The following is a 16850-nucleotide window of genomic DNA, read 5'->3' as shown; positions in this document are numbered from 1 at the left end:
AAAGACAAATGTACACAGTGTTTAATAAAAAAGATAACATAAAATACACTATGAAGCCTTCCCATCGTGGTTCCGCAGGTTAAGAACCCCACTAGTATCCATGAGGATTCTGGCTTGATCCCTGGTCCTGATCAGTGAGTTAAGGATCGGCATTGCTGCAAGCTGTGGCTCAGATCCTGTATTGGTGTGGCTGTGGTGTAGGCCGGCAACTGCAGCTCCGATTCAAACCCTAGTCTGGGAACTTTCACATGCGTCTGGTGTGGCCCTAAAAAAAAGCAAAAAAAAAAACAAAACCGAAAAAAACCCCCACTATGATACAGTGAATGCTGACAGTGGTTATTAAGGCAATGGAATTATGGGCAAAAATTCTCTTTTTCTATTTTCTAAATGTTCTATCATGTAATTTTATTATATTAATACTAAAAAGAATACATTTATTATTTTAAAAGAAAGGCAAATAAGAAAGGCAATAGCACAACACTGAGAAACACGTTTGTGAAAATTACCCCACGTTGAAGTTATGGTGTGGACGTGTGTGCATGTCATTATGGCTCTTTTTGTTTCTTATCATCCTGCTTTCACAAAAGGAGCCACCAATTTCTCTGCCGCTTCCATTATTGCTCTTAATAGTCTTAAAGTTTTATCTTTTTATTTTTTTCTTTTATACAATAGCTTTTCTCTCTCCCTCTTCCTTCCCCTCTCTTAACATATGTCTTCTTGCTTTGCTTCTTATGATGGTTTTGTGTTATTTGAGATAAGATGTCATCCATTGACTGTTGGTTATGAAATAATGATTTTTACACCTAGGCATGTTTTAATTTTGACATGAGGTACTTGAACATTATGATAGGTCACTTTAAAGAATTCAAAGTTGGAGTTCCCGTCGTGGCGCAGTGGTTAACGAATCCGACTAGGAACCATGAGGTTGCGGGTTCGGTCCCTGCCCTTGCTCAGTGGGTTAACGATCCAGCGTTGCCGTGAGCTGTGGTGTAGGTTGCAGACGCGGCTCAGATCCCGCGTTGCTGTGGCTCTGGTGTTGGCCAGTGGCTACAGCTCTGATTTGACCCCTAGCCTGGGAACCTCTATATGCCGCGAGAGCGGCCGAAGAAATAGCAACAACAACAACAAAAGGCAAAAAAAAAAAAAAAAATTCAAAGTTAAAGTATAAAATATAGCCAATATTTTATAATAACTGTAAATGGAAAGTAACCTTTAAAAATTGTATAAAATTGTATAAATTTTAGATTTAATAAAAATTAATTTTGGGTTAGATTTTAAGATATATAAACAGTCCATTCAAAAAATATTTGTCTATATTTTAAATAAATAAACAAATAAATAATAAATCAAATGGGATTGATATTGCTGCTAATAGAAAGCTGAGGCTCTAAAAATCCTGGAGGAAGGAACAGCATTCAAATTTTGCCAAGCTTAATTGTACTGTGAGGTAATTTACCTCATTTCTTATCTCCTGGTAGAGTAAAACAGCTTCTGTGAATAGTTTTTATGCCATGGAGCTATGAATTTGTAGATTTCCCTTGCCAGTTAAATGCTTCTATCAAATATCCTTATTCATACAGGAAATGAGTCCCTTTTTAAAAAATTTTTTCTTTTTTTTCTTTTTTAGGGCCTCACCCACGGCATATGGAGGTTCCCAGGCCAGGGGTCGAATCAGAGCTACAGTTGTCGGCCTATACCACAACCACAGCAACTCAGGATCCGAGCTGTGTCTCTGAACTATACCACAGTTCACGGCAAATGCTAGAGCCACTGAGTGAGGCCAGGGATCGAACCTGCAACCTCACGGTTCCTAGTTAGATTTGTTTCTTCTGTGCCGTGACAGGAACTCCAGAAACGATTCTTTTTTATACTTTGTCCTTGTCAGGAAATATAATACTAAATATTCTTTGAAAGTATAGATGTAAAGACTCACCTGTAAGAGCAGAATTAAATCTTTGTCAGATTTTATACATGTGTGTTTGTGTGTGTGTGTGTACATTCACACACAATATGCATCAGCAACTAGCATTTGTAGAACTTCTTTCAGTGGATACCACCAAAGAGACTCGACTTCACATATTGAGGATACAACTTAACAGTTTTGAGAATAACTTTCATTTACTATCCTTTATGAATGTTTCTATTCTCACAGATGCTCTAGTGGTTGATCTAAGGATAACTTTAATTTTCAGGTTCAGAAACATAAATTATTTAAACCTTGTGAAAATTTAACCCATATACTCTACCTGCCTCTTACTTCCTAAATCCTACTTGGCAGTTTATGATGGGAATGAATTTTAGAGACCAGAATCATCACTTTTATTTCATAACTTCTTTTTGTGAATTCTTTAAATTTTACTTACTTTTATTTTTTCTAAATACTGGATTTAAGTAGTGGTTAGAGAAGAGGCTAAGGTAATTTTCTTAAAATGATTTCTTTCATAATGATCTCTTGGTCTTGGTGAAAAGCAGCCTCATTTTTGCAACAAACATAGTATTTTTATTATTTCAAAAAAAAGGAAATATTTTAAAAATGTGTTATCTACAACATAGAAAAAGGAGCAAAAACAGCTTTAAGGGCAGGGTTTAATCTTTTTTTTTTTTTTCTTTTTTAGGGCCACACTGAGGCATATGGTAGTTCCCAGGCTAGGGGTCAAATCGGAGCTACAGCTGCTGGCCTAGCCCTGCACCTCAGCCACAGCAACGAGGGATCCGAGCCTCATCTGTGACCTACACCACAGCTCATGGCAATTCGGGGTCCTTAACCCACTGGGTGAGGCCAGGGGTTGAACCCGCATCCTCATGGATCCTAGTCGGGTTGGTTAACTGCTGAGCTATGAAGCTAACTCCAGGGTTTAATTTTTTTCCATTCTAGCTAAGCATGCCTCTTCTCCAAGCATATTAGGAAATGCTATGTTTAAGACTCCTCCCCCACCCCCCCATCCCCCATTGAAGATGGGTTGGGAAGGGTTGGGAAGAGGGAATAAGCAAAAGTCAGAACAGTGGGACTTTTCTGGTCCTGTTAGAATTCTTGAAGCAGTTAGAGGAACCAGGTAGAGGCAGGAAAGTGAGCTAAGACCTGCAATACTCTCTCCTTTACTCCTCAGAGTATTTCTGAGAGGACACAAGGCAGAGAAGCCTGTGGAAACATGATCTCAGGGAGACTGGCACTGAAGTGTGATAGGTCTGTGGAAGCTGACGGCCAGGCAGAGGAGTGTGGGTTCTGCTCTCTCCTTAGGCCTGTTCTCTCTCTCGATCTTCCTTCCCTTTCTTTCCCTCTCTTTGAAAATCTTACCCCAAGATTTTCAAATTGGTCATTCCATGTTCATTTTACTCAGAGACCAAAGTTCAGCCAAGAGAACATAACCATAATCTTTGTTAGGTATTGCTGAAACATAGAAGTGACAAGAGTAAAAATAAATGTAAATGAAAATTAAAAAACAAAACAAAACACTACAAGAGCATATGGGAAGAGAGATGACTTTTTAATAAATACATAAATTATAATTATTTAATTTAGAAAACACCAACAACTCCAGTGTTTCTGGAAAGTAGACTTAGCATCTCTAAAAATAGCTACATGAACTTGCTAAAGAACAGAAATTCCTTATTCTTTTGGGTCTTATGAGTTATTGTTATAACTGCTAAGGACAAATTCTAGCACAAAGGACTACAATGAAACATTCTTTGAATATTAAAATAATTCCTCCAAAACCTATATTAAGCCTTACAAATTTCAAGCAAGTTATTGTATCTGAAACTCTGCTCAAGATATACACCATAGTGAGTAATGTGTTGCTATGAAAGCTTTTTGGACCAAAAAAAAAATGACCTTTGGGTATTAGAATATTTGATTTACTGGATTTTGGCTCCTCTCCTGGCTGTTTCTCTTGCTAAGCATCCAGACTGTGATTGGACTATGATTATCTAATCTTACTCCATTCTTGGAAGTTTAGTTCCTGTAAATAATGGGAAAGGAGACCCTCCTGGTTTGTACTAGGGCATATTTGGCTGTGAATTAAATGAAGGTTTAAATCTCTAAGATTTCCAGTTAATGTTGAATTTGGCTGGATACCCTGTAGTTATAATAGCTTAAGCCTTTAAAAATACATGGGTTTTGAAATAATGATATGCATTTTTCCCTGATTTTCTTCCTGACAAGCATTTTGTTATTACCCTCACTGTCTACTTCAAACAAATTTAAACAATTTACAATTCTTATAGCACATGGTTGCTGCCCACGAGCACTTCATGTGCTTTAGCAGACAGCCACATGCAACACTGAAGAATGATTTCTTGGATGAGTACTAGAGAATCATGCTTTTATCCATTTTTCTACTTGAGCTCAACTTTTAAGGTAGGTTTGGATTAGATTTTTTCCCCCTCCCTCTTTCCCTTCCTCTATCCCTTTCCCCTCCTCCTTCTCTTCCTTCCTAAGTCTTTGTTGCAGTCTCTCTTTATTCTAGATAGAGTAATTCATGCTGTCAGTATTATTAGAGACTCAGGTATTTCTAGCTTTTGCATCTCCTGAATCCTCACCTATTTTTTCAAGTCATTTTCAGTAGGGATGAATCTGCCCTTTGCTTTGTACTTCTGGCTATACAGAATTCATCAAAACAGAAAATGTGTTGGTTTGTAAGCCTCATCACTCATATTAAAACCCTGTGTGGATTTCTGTTTTTGGAAAAATAATATCTTTTCCTTAGCTATAATTGAGATGAGGGCTGAGGGTAATTTCCTGCTGTGAAATAGAAGGTTGGAAAGAAGGAGCAGAAGCTTTGAGAATATAGGCTACGGCAGTAACAGCAAAAGGTGATGGGGAACCCTCTGATAGACAACAGGGAATCAAGGGAAGAGTTGGCAGGGCCAGGTAAATAAATATGCTATCTCGAGATCTCTGCAGCTCAAGAGGTGAGGGACCAGAGCACAGTCTTTCAGACTGAGGTCCTTAATCCTTCCATCCCCTAGCTCCCTTCCCCACTTCCAACCCCTTCCTTGCAGGAAGCCAAGAGTGAGCTGACTCACCACTTGAGGGGGTTGCAAGGCAAAGGGCTGAGTTGTGTAGGTGAAACAGCTGGAAGTGGTGAGCTATCTACTGCTGTGATTATTCCCCCCCCCCCTTTAGAGCCTCTTGTGGCCACCTTTGTGTCTATGCGCTCTGTACAGCCCTTCAATCTAACCTAACTTCTGTCCTGTCACTTAATCCATTTATTGAATTTATTGACCTACCATTGTTATTGTTACCCAATATTACATGGCCTAAATACTTGTGTTCTGAAACAAATTCACAGAGCATTAGTCTACTGTAGTCTCAAGTGCAAGTAAGAGATAATCTTTTTGATAAGCATCTAAATATTTTGCATGAGAGAAATACAAAGAGATGAGAGAAATGTATGTGTAATATATATACTTGCATATATGTGTATAAAATATACACATACATATGCAAATGGATATATTATATATGTGATGTTTAAATGGAACCTGGTCATCCATTACTTACTATGGAACTCATTAAACTATACAGAAATAAATAAAGCATTACATTTTCAGTATTTATATATTGTGTGGAAATCTTTAAATACCAAATTTTACTGATTAGGAAACTGAATTAAGTATCATCATAATGGCAAATTAATATACACTTGCCACTCGGATTTTTTTGTTGCCATTTGGGAAAATTATACCATCAACCAGTACTAAATAGAAAAACTCCAAATCAGTTACAAATTGAGAACAAATAACAAAGGCTGATTGTATTCTACCTAACATTTAAAATGTCTTGATCTGATTAAGTCTCTTCCATTAGATGTCTCTAGCTCTTAATGCCTTTTTCAGGTGAAAGATGGAAAGTCAAGAAGAGCCTCTGAAGGCAGACGAGGCTTAATCTACTCCTTCCAGATTGGTGTCGGCCACTTCTGGCCCCTGGGGCAGGGCCGTATCCCCTCCTGGCAGCCCCTCAGCGGCTGCCACTGGCGGGGGCTGCCTGCCCGGCTCGCAGGCAGGCTCCTCGGTTGGCACGTGCTCACCTGCAGCGGGTGGTGGAGCAGGATGGTCGGCCTCCATCACCTGGAGCGAGGCCTCGGCGAGCGGCTCCAGCGCCTGACCGGAAGCTGCTGCTGGCGGCTTCCGGGGCTGCAGATCCACCTGTGCTCTCGTTGGGAGCCGGAAGCTTTGGGTCTCTGCTCCTGACTCAGCTGGGGGACTCCTGGCCCTGAGGGGAGGTTCTGCTTCATGTCCTCCCGCGGTCTCAGCCTGAGGCCTTGGTGGAGGCAGGGGACTCTCTGAAAGGCCTCGAGGGCTCAGCGGGGCTTGTTCCGGCTCCTTGAGGGTCGTGCTGCCGCCCTCTGGAGGACCGCCGACTTCTGCTGGGATTTCTTTAGACCCGTCGACGGTTGACTCTGGACGATGAATGACCATGAAGGCCGCAGCCAGATTCTGCACGGCATTGTGAACCCTGTTGGCTTCCTCTGCAGCGGCATCAACCTCTTCACTCACAAAGGTATTTGACTCTAGCTCCTCGTCTGAGGTGTGCTGACTTTGGTCGTCTTTTTCAGGCATTTTCGCTTCTCTGATTTTTTTGTAGAGTTCATTTCTCTCTTCTTGTAAAGCTCGGCAGAGGTTTTCTAGCCTTCCGATTTTCATCACGAAGCACTCGTATTCTTTAGCTCTCAATGCTTTCTGTGATTTAAACACGCACACGCACATTAAATGACACAAAAAGCAAAATGGCAAGGATGCCCTCTGCAATTTATCAGGCTCTGACCACAAGGGGTTGGCTGGACGGGGACTTGGTCAGGGACATCACTCTTGCCCTGTGTTGGAGTCTTTGGGTAGAATTTTAATTCACATATGCTTTAGGAAAGAAAGATAGTTTCATTCTGGGGCTTCTAAAATCTTAAAATGTATTTTCTGCTTTTAAGACTTAGAAGGCATAAGCAGAAGCTTGTGGCAAAATGATTGAGATGGACTGGGACTTGGCCGTCAGCAGTGCCTTAACTGTTCAAGAGATAAATTGCTATATGCTAATCAAGCAACTGTTTGATTTATGTTTATGAATAATAAGCACATCTCTTTGGAATTGGTTGCAGTTTGGGATGAATTGTTAGAACGGTAATTATAAGTGGAGAAACTCACCATGCACTCATTCGTGATGCTGCTTAAACTGTTCATTTCTCCTTTTCTCTAGAAATGTTGGTGTGTTAGTGCATGAAATTGTTCCTAATCATCTTACTCCTTCACCCCTGCCTTTGTGCTATTATGTACCTTTTAAGACTTTTTTCCCCCACTTGTTTACTGGAGAGATCTTCACCTGTAAGCCCTGCCTCTCAGGTCAAGGGCCATGTATCTTTGCCTTCATAGTCTCAAAACCTCCAGAGCCTGAAAGAATATCAGTATTTAAATGACTGTTGGAGGAATTAAGCAATTTATCTTTGTATCTGTGTATAAAATAACATATACTTTGGGTGCTTGGGCTGGTGTTTTTCTCTCACTATGTTTGAATCAACTAATTAATTTACTCTGTGCCTGTTATGCATTAGGCACAAGGGAAATTCAAGCACAGTTAAAACATTCATCTAGCAGGTGTGGTGCTGCTTTGGAATCAACAAGTAGGCATATGACTTAGGGTTAAAATGCTCTTAATGAGTCTTTTGTGGTAATTACTTTTATTGCAATATCATATATAGCACATTCCAGAAAAATTCATCTCTTTTTCAAAGATACTCATTTGTGCTATTAGGCCATAGTTGCTTTCTGAGTATAAATATATTGACTAGTCAGAGGAAGAAGAGGAAGGGGAAAAGCTTCCTCACCTCTTCAATCATGTCCAACAGAGCTTTGTTACAGTTCTCAAACCGGGCTTTCCACGTGGCTGTTTCTTTTTCCAGCTTCTTCATTTTCTTAGTGGTCTATAGAAATTAGAATGTTTTAATGTTAATCCTGATTAGTTAATATATCAAAGAAACTGTCGGTGCCATATGTGATGTCAGGAAAAGTTCTTTTGTTACCAGCTACTGAAGGAAACAAAAATTCAATACCAAGGAATGAAGAACGAGTGGAGAGAGTCATGATTTATTTCTGAATCATCTGGGTCAGTGGTGAACAAATTTATTTGCACCAGAGCCAATTCAGGAGAAAGGGAACTACTTAGGGCCTTCCTGTTTTGTCATGCTTTTTCTTTTGTTTAAAATAAAAATAGCTTTATTGAGTCCCAAGAATAAACTTGAAATTTAAATTATTTACTTTATTGAATAGAAGACTATTAGTGAGAAAGTTGGCCTGGCTTTTTAGCCATTAAAATGTTGATAATATCTGGGCATATCTGAGAAGTGTCCACACAAAGGCAGCTTTCTATTTTCTCAGCCTTTACATTTGTAGAATGCAGTAGGATTTACAGAAAGTGATTACATGCGTTATTCATTTCGTTCTTTTTTTTTTTTTTTTTGTCTTTTGAGGGCCGCACCTGTGGCATATGGAGGTTCCCAGGCTAGGGGTCTAATTGGAGCTGTAGCCGCTGGCTTACACCACAGCCACAGCAACACCACATCCGAGCCGTGTCTGTGAGCTGCACTACAGCTCACCACAACGCTGGATCCTTAACCCACTGAGCGAGGCCAGGGATCGAACCCGCAACCTCATGGTTCCTAGTCGATTCATTTCTGCTGTGCCACAATGGGAACTCTCATTTCATTCTTGAAACAGTTCCCTAAGGAAAGTTCTGTTTTCACCTCTATAAATGGGGAAACTAAGGCTCAGGAAGGTGGAATAATATTCAGGTGACTTAGCAGAAGAGGGGGCCTGGAGTCCTTTCATTTAAAGCAACATGTACGGAGTGCCTGCTTGTCACCAGGCAAGGGCTGGGTGTAGGGCATACAGAAGTGAATAAAAGGCAGCCTGGCTTTTTCGTACCTGAAACTGTTCCTAGTTAGAGGATCTCCTCTTTTTTTGGATAAAGTGAAGGATAAGGCATGTGATTATTTAGGTGCATTTACCCTGGATGAGCCACACTTGGGCACTTGCTACTTTGGGCCAGACTGCCAGAGGCTGGGTCTCTCCACTTGGAGGCCAGAGGCTGGCCTCAGGCTGTTGGCCCCTGGGCTCTGTAGAGAAGCTATGTGAGCCTTGGATACTTTTTTATTTTGGTAATTTTTAAAATGAAGTTAGTAGTTTATAAACCATTAAAAGTTATCACCTCCTTTAGGAATTTGATGAAATCTATGGGACTACACTTAAACCTAAAGAAATATGCATATCAAATTTTTTTGTGTGCTAATTCTAAGGTCTTACTGCTAAAAGTCTATGAAGCCTCAGATTAAAAACTCCTGCTGTAATATCTATTTCAGTCTTAAAACTATCTTGGAATAAATAGCATTTTTCCTACCTTAGTATTTATTTCAAATTAAAACTATGATTAAAATTTTTAAAATGGAATTGGAAAGCTGTAACTTTTTAAAAAAAAATCTTGACTTTCTTGATTTTTTTGATGGTAGAAACAGCTTTAAAAAAATGATTTTTTTTTTTTTTTTGTCTTTTAGGGCTGCACCTGTGGCATATGGAGGTTCCCAGTGTAGGGGGTCCAAACCAAGCTGTAGCTGCCGGCCTATGCCACAGCCACAGAAATGCAGGATCTTTAACCTGCTGAGTAAGGCCAGGGATCAAACCCAAGTCCTCATGGATACTAGTCGGGTTCGTTAACTCCTGAGCCACAACTGGAACTCCTAAAAACAAAAACTTTAAGAAATTAAGAGGTTCCTTTAATATTGTATCAACTTCTAAATTTATTTTTATTAAAATTTTTATTAAAGTATAGTTGATTTACGGTGTTGTGCCAATATCTGTCTAAAGCAAAGTGACTCAGTTACACACGCATACACATATATACATGTTATTTTTTATATTCTTTTCCATCATGGTCTATCCCAGGAGATTGGATATAGTTCCCCGTATTATATAGTAGGACCTTGTTTATCCATTCTAAATGCAATAATTTGCATCAACTAGCCCCAAACTCCGAGTCCATTCCTTTTCCCCACCCCCTACCCTTTGCAACCACAAGTCTGTTCTGTATGTCCATGGTTCTGGGAAAGCTGTAGCTGTTAAAAAAGTGTTCGCCTATTAAGTTTGCTCATGAGTTGTGAAATTTATCATATTGTTTTTGAAAATATTTTAAAAGGTATGCTTTCTACCCTTAAAAGGGTTAATGTCAATGACTTTCAGAAACACTGATGCTGATTTTGTTTTGGAAAACACTAAATTGAACAAAATTTAAAATAAACATTGTGTCTAATAATATTAGCATCTTATATTAGTAAAATACTTTTAAAAAGTTTAAAACCCTTAAAATACATTAACTTATTTGAACTTCACAATCTTGTGACATAGGCAAGGGAAATAGTGTCTTAATATATAGATGAGAGAAATTAACTTGGGGAAAGTGAATTGTCCTCTGATACTTGATGAGTAAGAACATACAAAGAATTTGAATTCAAACTCCCATCTTCTCTTTCAAAGCTCTGTCAATTATATCATATTCCATATCTTCTGAGAAGGATCCTTTGAAATGGTATTTTCTGCTTTAACATTCTACTCCTGCATATTTATATGAAAGTTGTTTTTGTTAATCTTTAGAAGATTGCTTTTTTATTTTAGCATAAAGAATGTAATGTTAAATTGCTAGCTCTTATTTATTTTATTTTTTTTAAATTTAAAACACCCTTCATGGATTAGAAAAAGAAAATATTTTTCCTCCGAGTGAAAATGTATCCTAGTGTTTTTGGACTCTTCCTAAGATTAATTCACCACATACTTAACCAATTAAAAAATACAGCCCAAATCTCATTTGCTTGTATAAACATTTCATTACTTCACAGACTCTCCTGAGATATCTTAGCAAGACAAAAATGAACTCAAAGGAAAATTCCTTTCAAAATAGAAAATGTTGGAGTTCCCGTCGTGGCTCAGCGGTTAACAAATCCAACTAGGAACCAGGAGGTTTCGGGTTTGATCCCTGGCCTTGCTCAGTGGGTTAAAGATCCGACCTTTCTGTGAGCTGTGGTGTAGGTCACAGATGTGGCTTGGATACCACATTGCTGTGGCTCTGGCCTAGGGATCTGTTTAGATCCCTAGCCTGGGAACCTCCATATGCCACGGGTGTGGCCCTAGAAAAGACAAAAAGGCAAAAAGGCAAAAAAACCCCCCTAAACCCCCCCCCCCCCAAAATGAAAAATGTCAGTATTTCATGGGGGATTAGCAATACTCACTTTATCCATTTCCTGTTTGAAAGTGGCAAACACCTCATTGCTTTTTGTCAGTGTGCTCTGAAACTCTTCAAACCTTCCAGAGTAGAGAGTAAGCTGTAAATAGGGAAAGAGTAGATCTATTTTAGAGCTTCTTTCAGAATGCTTCCACAACAAAACATGTCATTGTTTATTATTTGAGAAGAAAATGATTTAAGGGAATTCTCAATACCATATTAGTGATATGTTCAATTATTTTATTTACTGTGAGATCAGCCTCAGTCAGTGAGTATGATTGAAATACTTTTTTTTTTTTTTTTGTCTTTTTGCCATTTCTAGGGCAGCTTCGTTAACCACTGAGCCACGATGAGAACTCCTGAAATACTTCTTTATGGAGTTCCTGTCATGGTGCAGTGGAAACAATCCGACTAGGACCCATGAGGTTGCGGGTTTGATCCCTGGCCTTGCTCAGTGGGTTAAGGATCCGGCATTGCTGTGAGCTTTGGTGTAGGTCACAGACGAGGCTTGGATCCAGTGTTGCTGTGGCGTAGGCTGGCAGCTATAGCTCTGATTCTACTCTTAGCCTGGGAAGCTCCATGTGCCCTGGGTGTGGCCCCACAAAAAACAAACAAAACTTCTCTAAAGAAAAATGAAATAATAAAATGACAGTATATTTTCATATTTTCACCATTTCATTATATCATAACTTTCATTATATCATAACATTTTTTGAACACTGAACATATGCATTGACATTATGTACATTTAACCTGTAGCTCCTGTTTTTGAGAGGCCTGCACTCCTGATAAGAAGACCATCCTAAAGACAGTTTGATTATAGGACAGTGAATACAAAGTACCAAGTCAGTTAAATACTGATCAAAGAAGGAGGTGAGCATGGCAGGTGATCATATGAGCCGCATTTTTGTGAAGAAGGTGAGCCTTGAACTTGGTCTTAAAGGAGGTGAGAATGTAGACAAATGAAAACAAGTGATAACGGAAATATGGGCCAGACATGGACTCGGTGGCTGTCATTATGCAGGTTGTGCCATTATAAGCAATTGACATTTCCCTTTTCGACATTGTGGTTTTGTATATTTATGAATACAGCATTTTAGTTGATAGCAGTTAAATGTCTCTTTTCATAAAAATCAGTTTACCAATTTTTAATAGATGGAAATAATGAGCTTGAGGAAGAAATGCCTTTTTCTAATTTGCACAAGAAAGACATCCTGTGGGTTAGCATGGGAGTATAGAGAAGAGCCTTTGTATCTCTATATTCTTAATTTTAAGGCTTGTATTTGGAGTAGGACTAGGGCAGGATAGGGAAGGAGAGCTGTATTAATACTTTATTGTTAGTGACAGTGATATAATAATAAAATCTTGCATTTAAGAATTTTAGGATAGCATGTTTTGAGTGAATGGAGATTTAATATGGATGATTCATGTTTATTCATGTGGAAAGTTCCATTTTCAAATATGACTTTGATATTCTTGAGTGTCTGGAACAGCCTCAAGCCTCAAGTCCACCAGTTGGCTGGTGGTACCTGTGAGACTGTCCTTTCAAAAGCAGAAAAGATTGAGCAACTCAAAGTCAGTAGGTTGGAGAGGTCCCTGTCTTGGTAATGGGAGTTGGGAATCCCACAACCCCTAGAACCCAGAAAATGTGCTTATCTAGAATGGCTCCCTCTCAAATGATTCAGAACAGCTGAGGTTTTACAACAAAATAGCATGAAACCTTTTCAATAGGAAACAGGTTTTCCAGTGGAGAGTTAAACAACAGCTGACCATCACTTTGAAATCAATCATTAGCACCACGAGTATGTGTTAAAACTTAGGGTGCCTCTAGTGGCCTAAAATTTGTTTCTCATGATTCCTTGGCAAACAGGTTAAAGAAGACTGAATAAAGTGGTATCAGGGAATTTATGGCTAGGAACGTATCCTAGGGTTTTACACACATGGTGCGTAAGACAGTACAGCTGACTCGACCAGTCAGGGGGTTGGGGTGCTGATCCTCTATGAAGTAGAAAATCTGTGTATAATTTATAGCTGGCCCTCTGTACTTCTGGTTCCTCGTATCTGCAGTTCCCAATCTGCACATTTAGCCTCAGATACTGCAGGAATATAGTATTTACTTACTTTATTTTTATTTCTTTTTAGGACCACACCTGGGGCATATACAAGTTTGCAAGCTAGGGGTTGAATTGGAGCTGCCATTGTAGGCCTATGCCACAGCCATAGCAATGTCAGATCTGAGCTGCATCTGTGACCTTGTGGCATTTCTGGATTCTTAACCTACTAAGTGAGGCCACGTATCAAACCTGAATCCTCACGGACATTATGTCCGATTCTTAACATGCTGAACCACAATGGGAACTCTATTTACTATGAACTCCATGTATAATTAGATAAGTACAGTTCATATTGTTTGAGGGTCAGCTGTACTTATTATGTGTGATGTACTCTTGACATATTCTATTTAATTGTTTCATCTTCTCCCAAAGTACTGGCTGGGATCCACTGACTTGGTTTGAGGGTGCATGAATAAGTCAAGTCCCACAGTTTGAGAGTAAGTCCCTGTGGGACTGGTTAGCTATACTGCATGTGGTCTAGTGGTCTAGGGTGGGAATCACTACCTCCAGCTGGTTCTATTCTCCATTCATTTGCATTTTTGGCTAAGCCTCCTGTGAACTTCTTACTTTCTTCCCTCTCTTTTTCTGACTTTTCAGTAATTCCTGCAGAGTTACAGGGGATTTGTAGATATGGTCTCCTGAGCTGGTCCTCCCAAGCCCTCCCTTGCAGCCCTGTCGTTGCAGGCTACCAACAGGAGGGGAAGGAATGGGCATATATGTGGCCCATTTCACTGGTGCAGCCTTGACAGTATCAGTGGGAACAACCACACCCACTCCACCAGCTCTCTCCCCATTCTTTGGCCAAAATGTTCTTTGGTGTATACATTGGGCCAGTTTTCTTTCCCTTCGCCATGTTTTCTTGTGGCATGGAGAAGACAGATACACCGCAGTCCCAAGGAGTAGAGTCTCACTTCATTACCACGTCTAGCCTTTGTCTAGTGACTGTCAACTTTTTCTTCTTTAATTTTAAACTGAGTAAAATACGCATAACATAAAATTTCCATCTTAACCATTTCAAGTGTATAGTTCAGTATTAAATGTATTCACATTGTTGTGCACCAACTTTCAGAATTTTTCATTGTGCAAAACTGAAATTGTGCCTGTTAAACCATAGCTCTCCATGTCTTCCTTCTAGTCATCATTTTTAATATTCTACTTTTCTTTCTATTTGACCTCTTCGTCATAGGTGGCAAAACCTGTATGGACTGTACTTTTCTCAGGTAACCAACATTGACACTCTGTTTACACTAACTAAAAATGTTTACTTTATGGATATTTGTTTAGTCATATTTTCCCTTTCACTTTTATGCTGACATTACGTGTCTTTGATGTGTCATATTCCCTCTTTCACTTTGGTATTTCAGAGAAACATGGAAGGGATATCCAGATGTCGCTCTCAGTACTCCTACCAGAGGCAGAAATAGAAACGCACTATTCCAGGGTTGGTAACAACAACAGTTGCCCCAACATTTCACTTTTAAAGGGCCGAGTGGTACATACATTCTTGTAACTTGAGCACAAATTTTAATTACAAACATTTGTAGCATCTATGAAATGGAACTGTGTCCGGAATTGTTTTAACCAACTTGTGAGATTTGGACTGGGAACAAGTCCAATTATAGTAGTAGTTGCAGAGGAATCTCCTCTCATTCTATATAGATAAGGTGAGGTCCTCTGAGATTGAAGGCTATGATTACTTGTCTTTAGCAGTTGACTTACTGATCTTTCCCCTTGGGTAGGATTTTGTGTCTGCACTGCTGTGTTGTGTTGGTATTGCTGACTTTCCACATCTACTACCATCTTCATCCTTATCGATCCAGTGAACACTCAATTTGTAGCCACAGTTGTATCCCATTGATCATCTCTGACATTTACTCTATTGCCTTGGTTTGTATAATTGAAAACCAGACATCTCTTCCCTAAGTGACAATCATGCCCCAGATTGGCATGCTGTTGTCTTATGACTGAAAATGAAATGACCATCTAGGAAAATGCAATCTGTCCTTGATATTTCCTTTGCTCAGACATAGAAGTGGGGACTAAGACCTCCCTCTCCTACTATCCTACTCTTTTAATTGTTGAACCAAAGGAAGTGTTTGAGTGCTTTGCAAAATCAACTGTGATAGACTTTGTTTTTCAGTATTCAAAGGTTTTAAGAAAAAAAACACTGGTATTTGTCAAGGGGAACTTGTTTAAACCTTACTACATGTGGAAATTCAGGGCCTCTATATTCTTCTTGAAGATTAAGTAATTACTGAAATTTTGAAAATGCCTTGAAGACGAAAGAGATACAAGGGAAGGTCTTTGCAGAGAGAGCTGTGCCATGGAAAACAAGATGATAGAGGAAGCAGTGTTAACTCAATTTAGGGTCACACTTCTTTAGCTCTAGAAATTATCTAAATTTGTGAACCAGAGCTGCACAGGGTCTTGAGATCATCTTTCCCATGGTTCTTAAACTTTTTGGCAACAAAAGACTCCTTTTGTCTCATATGTCATTATGTGGACCTTTACGTATGAAATAATACTAATATTAGCTCATATACTAATTAATTATTAGCATTTTAATTAATATTATTGTTATTACTAGGTTGTGGCTTTAATTAGGCTGAGATTTTTGATTCTCTAATTGATTACTATAAAACCTAGAATGATGCCTAGTACTTAGTAGAAGTTCAATAAGTATTAGTTGAATTAATTATACTACTTTGAGTCAGGCACCAAGTTAAGTGCTTTGCATGCATAACTTGAAAACAAACTGCATATATTGTATATTCATTAACTCATTTTCCTTTTATAAATTTAAACATATGAATAACTGCCATCCCTGCCTCTGAGCAAAAGCTGATATAATTTCAAAAACAACTACATTTTAGACAATAGCCACTGCCTTATGTATTGTTATGTTTTGGAAATACTGAAAAGTATGTAAAGGCCTCCAGAGTTTGGAGGACTCCAGCTTGGAATCACTGATCTCTTCATTTAGCATAGAGGAGATTGCTTGTAATAGATGATGTGAACAATGGATGGCTTCAAGTACTGTCTGTTGTACTGCTCAAGGCTCTGTGCTGGAAATGGGGCAGACATACAGCCAGAAGCCCTGATTATCTGGACTCCTCTCCAGATAGTGAGATCACACCTCCTTCCCCTGCTGTGTGCTTCTGGTTAGAGAACTGCCACTGCCTGCCTCCCACCCCACACCATGATATGACGGGTTCTATGGCTGCCTTAAGGATGATCTTGAGTTGGTAACCTTAGAGTTTAGTCTTTTAACCGAGTCCTTCGATTCTGTTAATAGTGAAAAAATTATTTTAAATTTCTCTATAATTAACATTTTAAAACTATTTTGATATATTTAGTGGAGGAAAGAATTCATCATTGCATTTGGTACACACATTGGAAAAGTATGCTTTAGAAAGGTTAGATATCAGAATGTTATCTATGTTTTTGTCAATGCAGTAAGTTAATTTGTGATTTTAAGTTTG

The 16850-nt window shown here is 39.0% G+C and overlaps 1 protein-coding gene across 2 annotated transcripts in view; it reads right to left on the bottom strand.

Annotated features, from left to right (window-relative positions):
* Positions 1–3466: 3466 nt before the first annotated feature.
* The window catches only part of TXLNB (taxilin beta), a 56556-nt gene continuing 43172 nt past the window's right edge, over positions 3467–16850 (bottom strand). For both annotated transcript variants that reach the window (XM_047770077.1, XM_047770078.1), the window contains exons 8-10: positions 11262–11354; positions 7815–7910; positions 3467–6681 (exon numbers count right to left, since the gene is read on the bottom strand). In XM_047770077.1, coding sequence (XP_047626033.1) covers positions 5884–6681; positions 7815–7910; positions 11262–11354 — 987 coding nt within the window. In that variant the 3' untranslated portion in view covers positions 3467–5883. The remainder of the gene's footprint in view (positions 6682–7814; positions 7911–11261; positions 11355–16850) is intronic.

Source organism: Phacochoerus africanus, chromosome 2, assembly GCF_016906955.1.
Source record: "Phacochoerus africanus isolate WHEZ1 chromosome 2, ROS_Pafr_v1, whole genome shotgun sequence".
Taxonomy (NCBI): Eukaryota; Metazoa; Chordata; class Mammalia; order Artiodactyla; family Suidae; genus Phacochoerus; species Phacochoerus africanus.
Note: the sequence above shows the minus strand (reverse complement) of the source record. Positions and strands in the feature narration are given on the sequence as shown.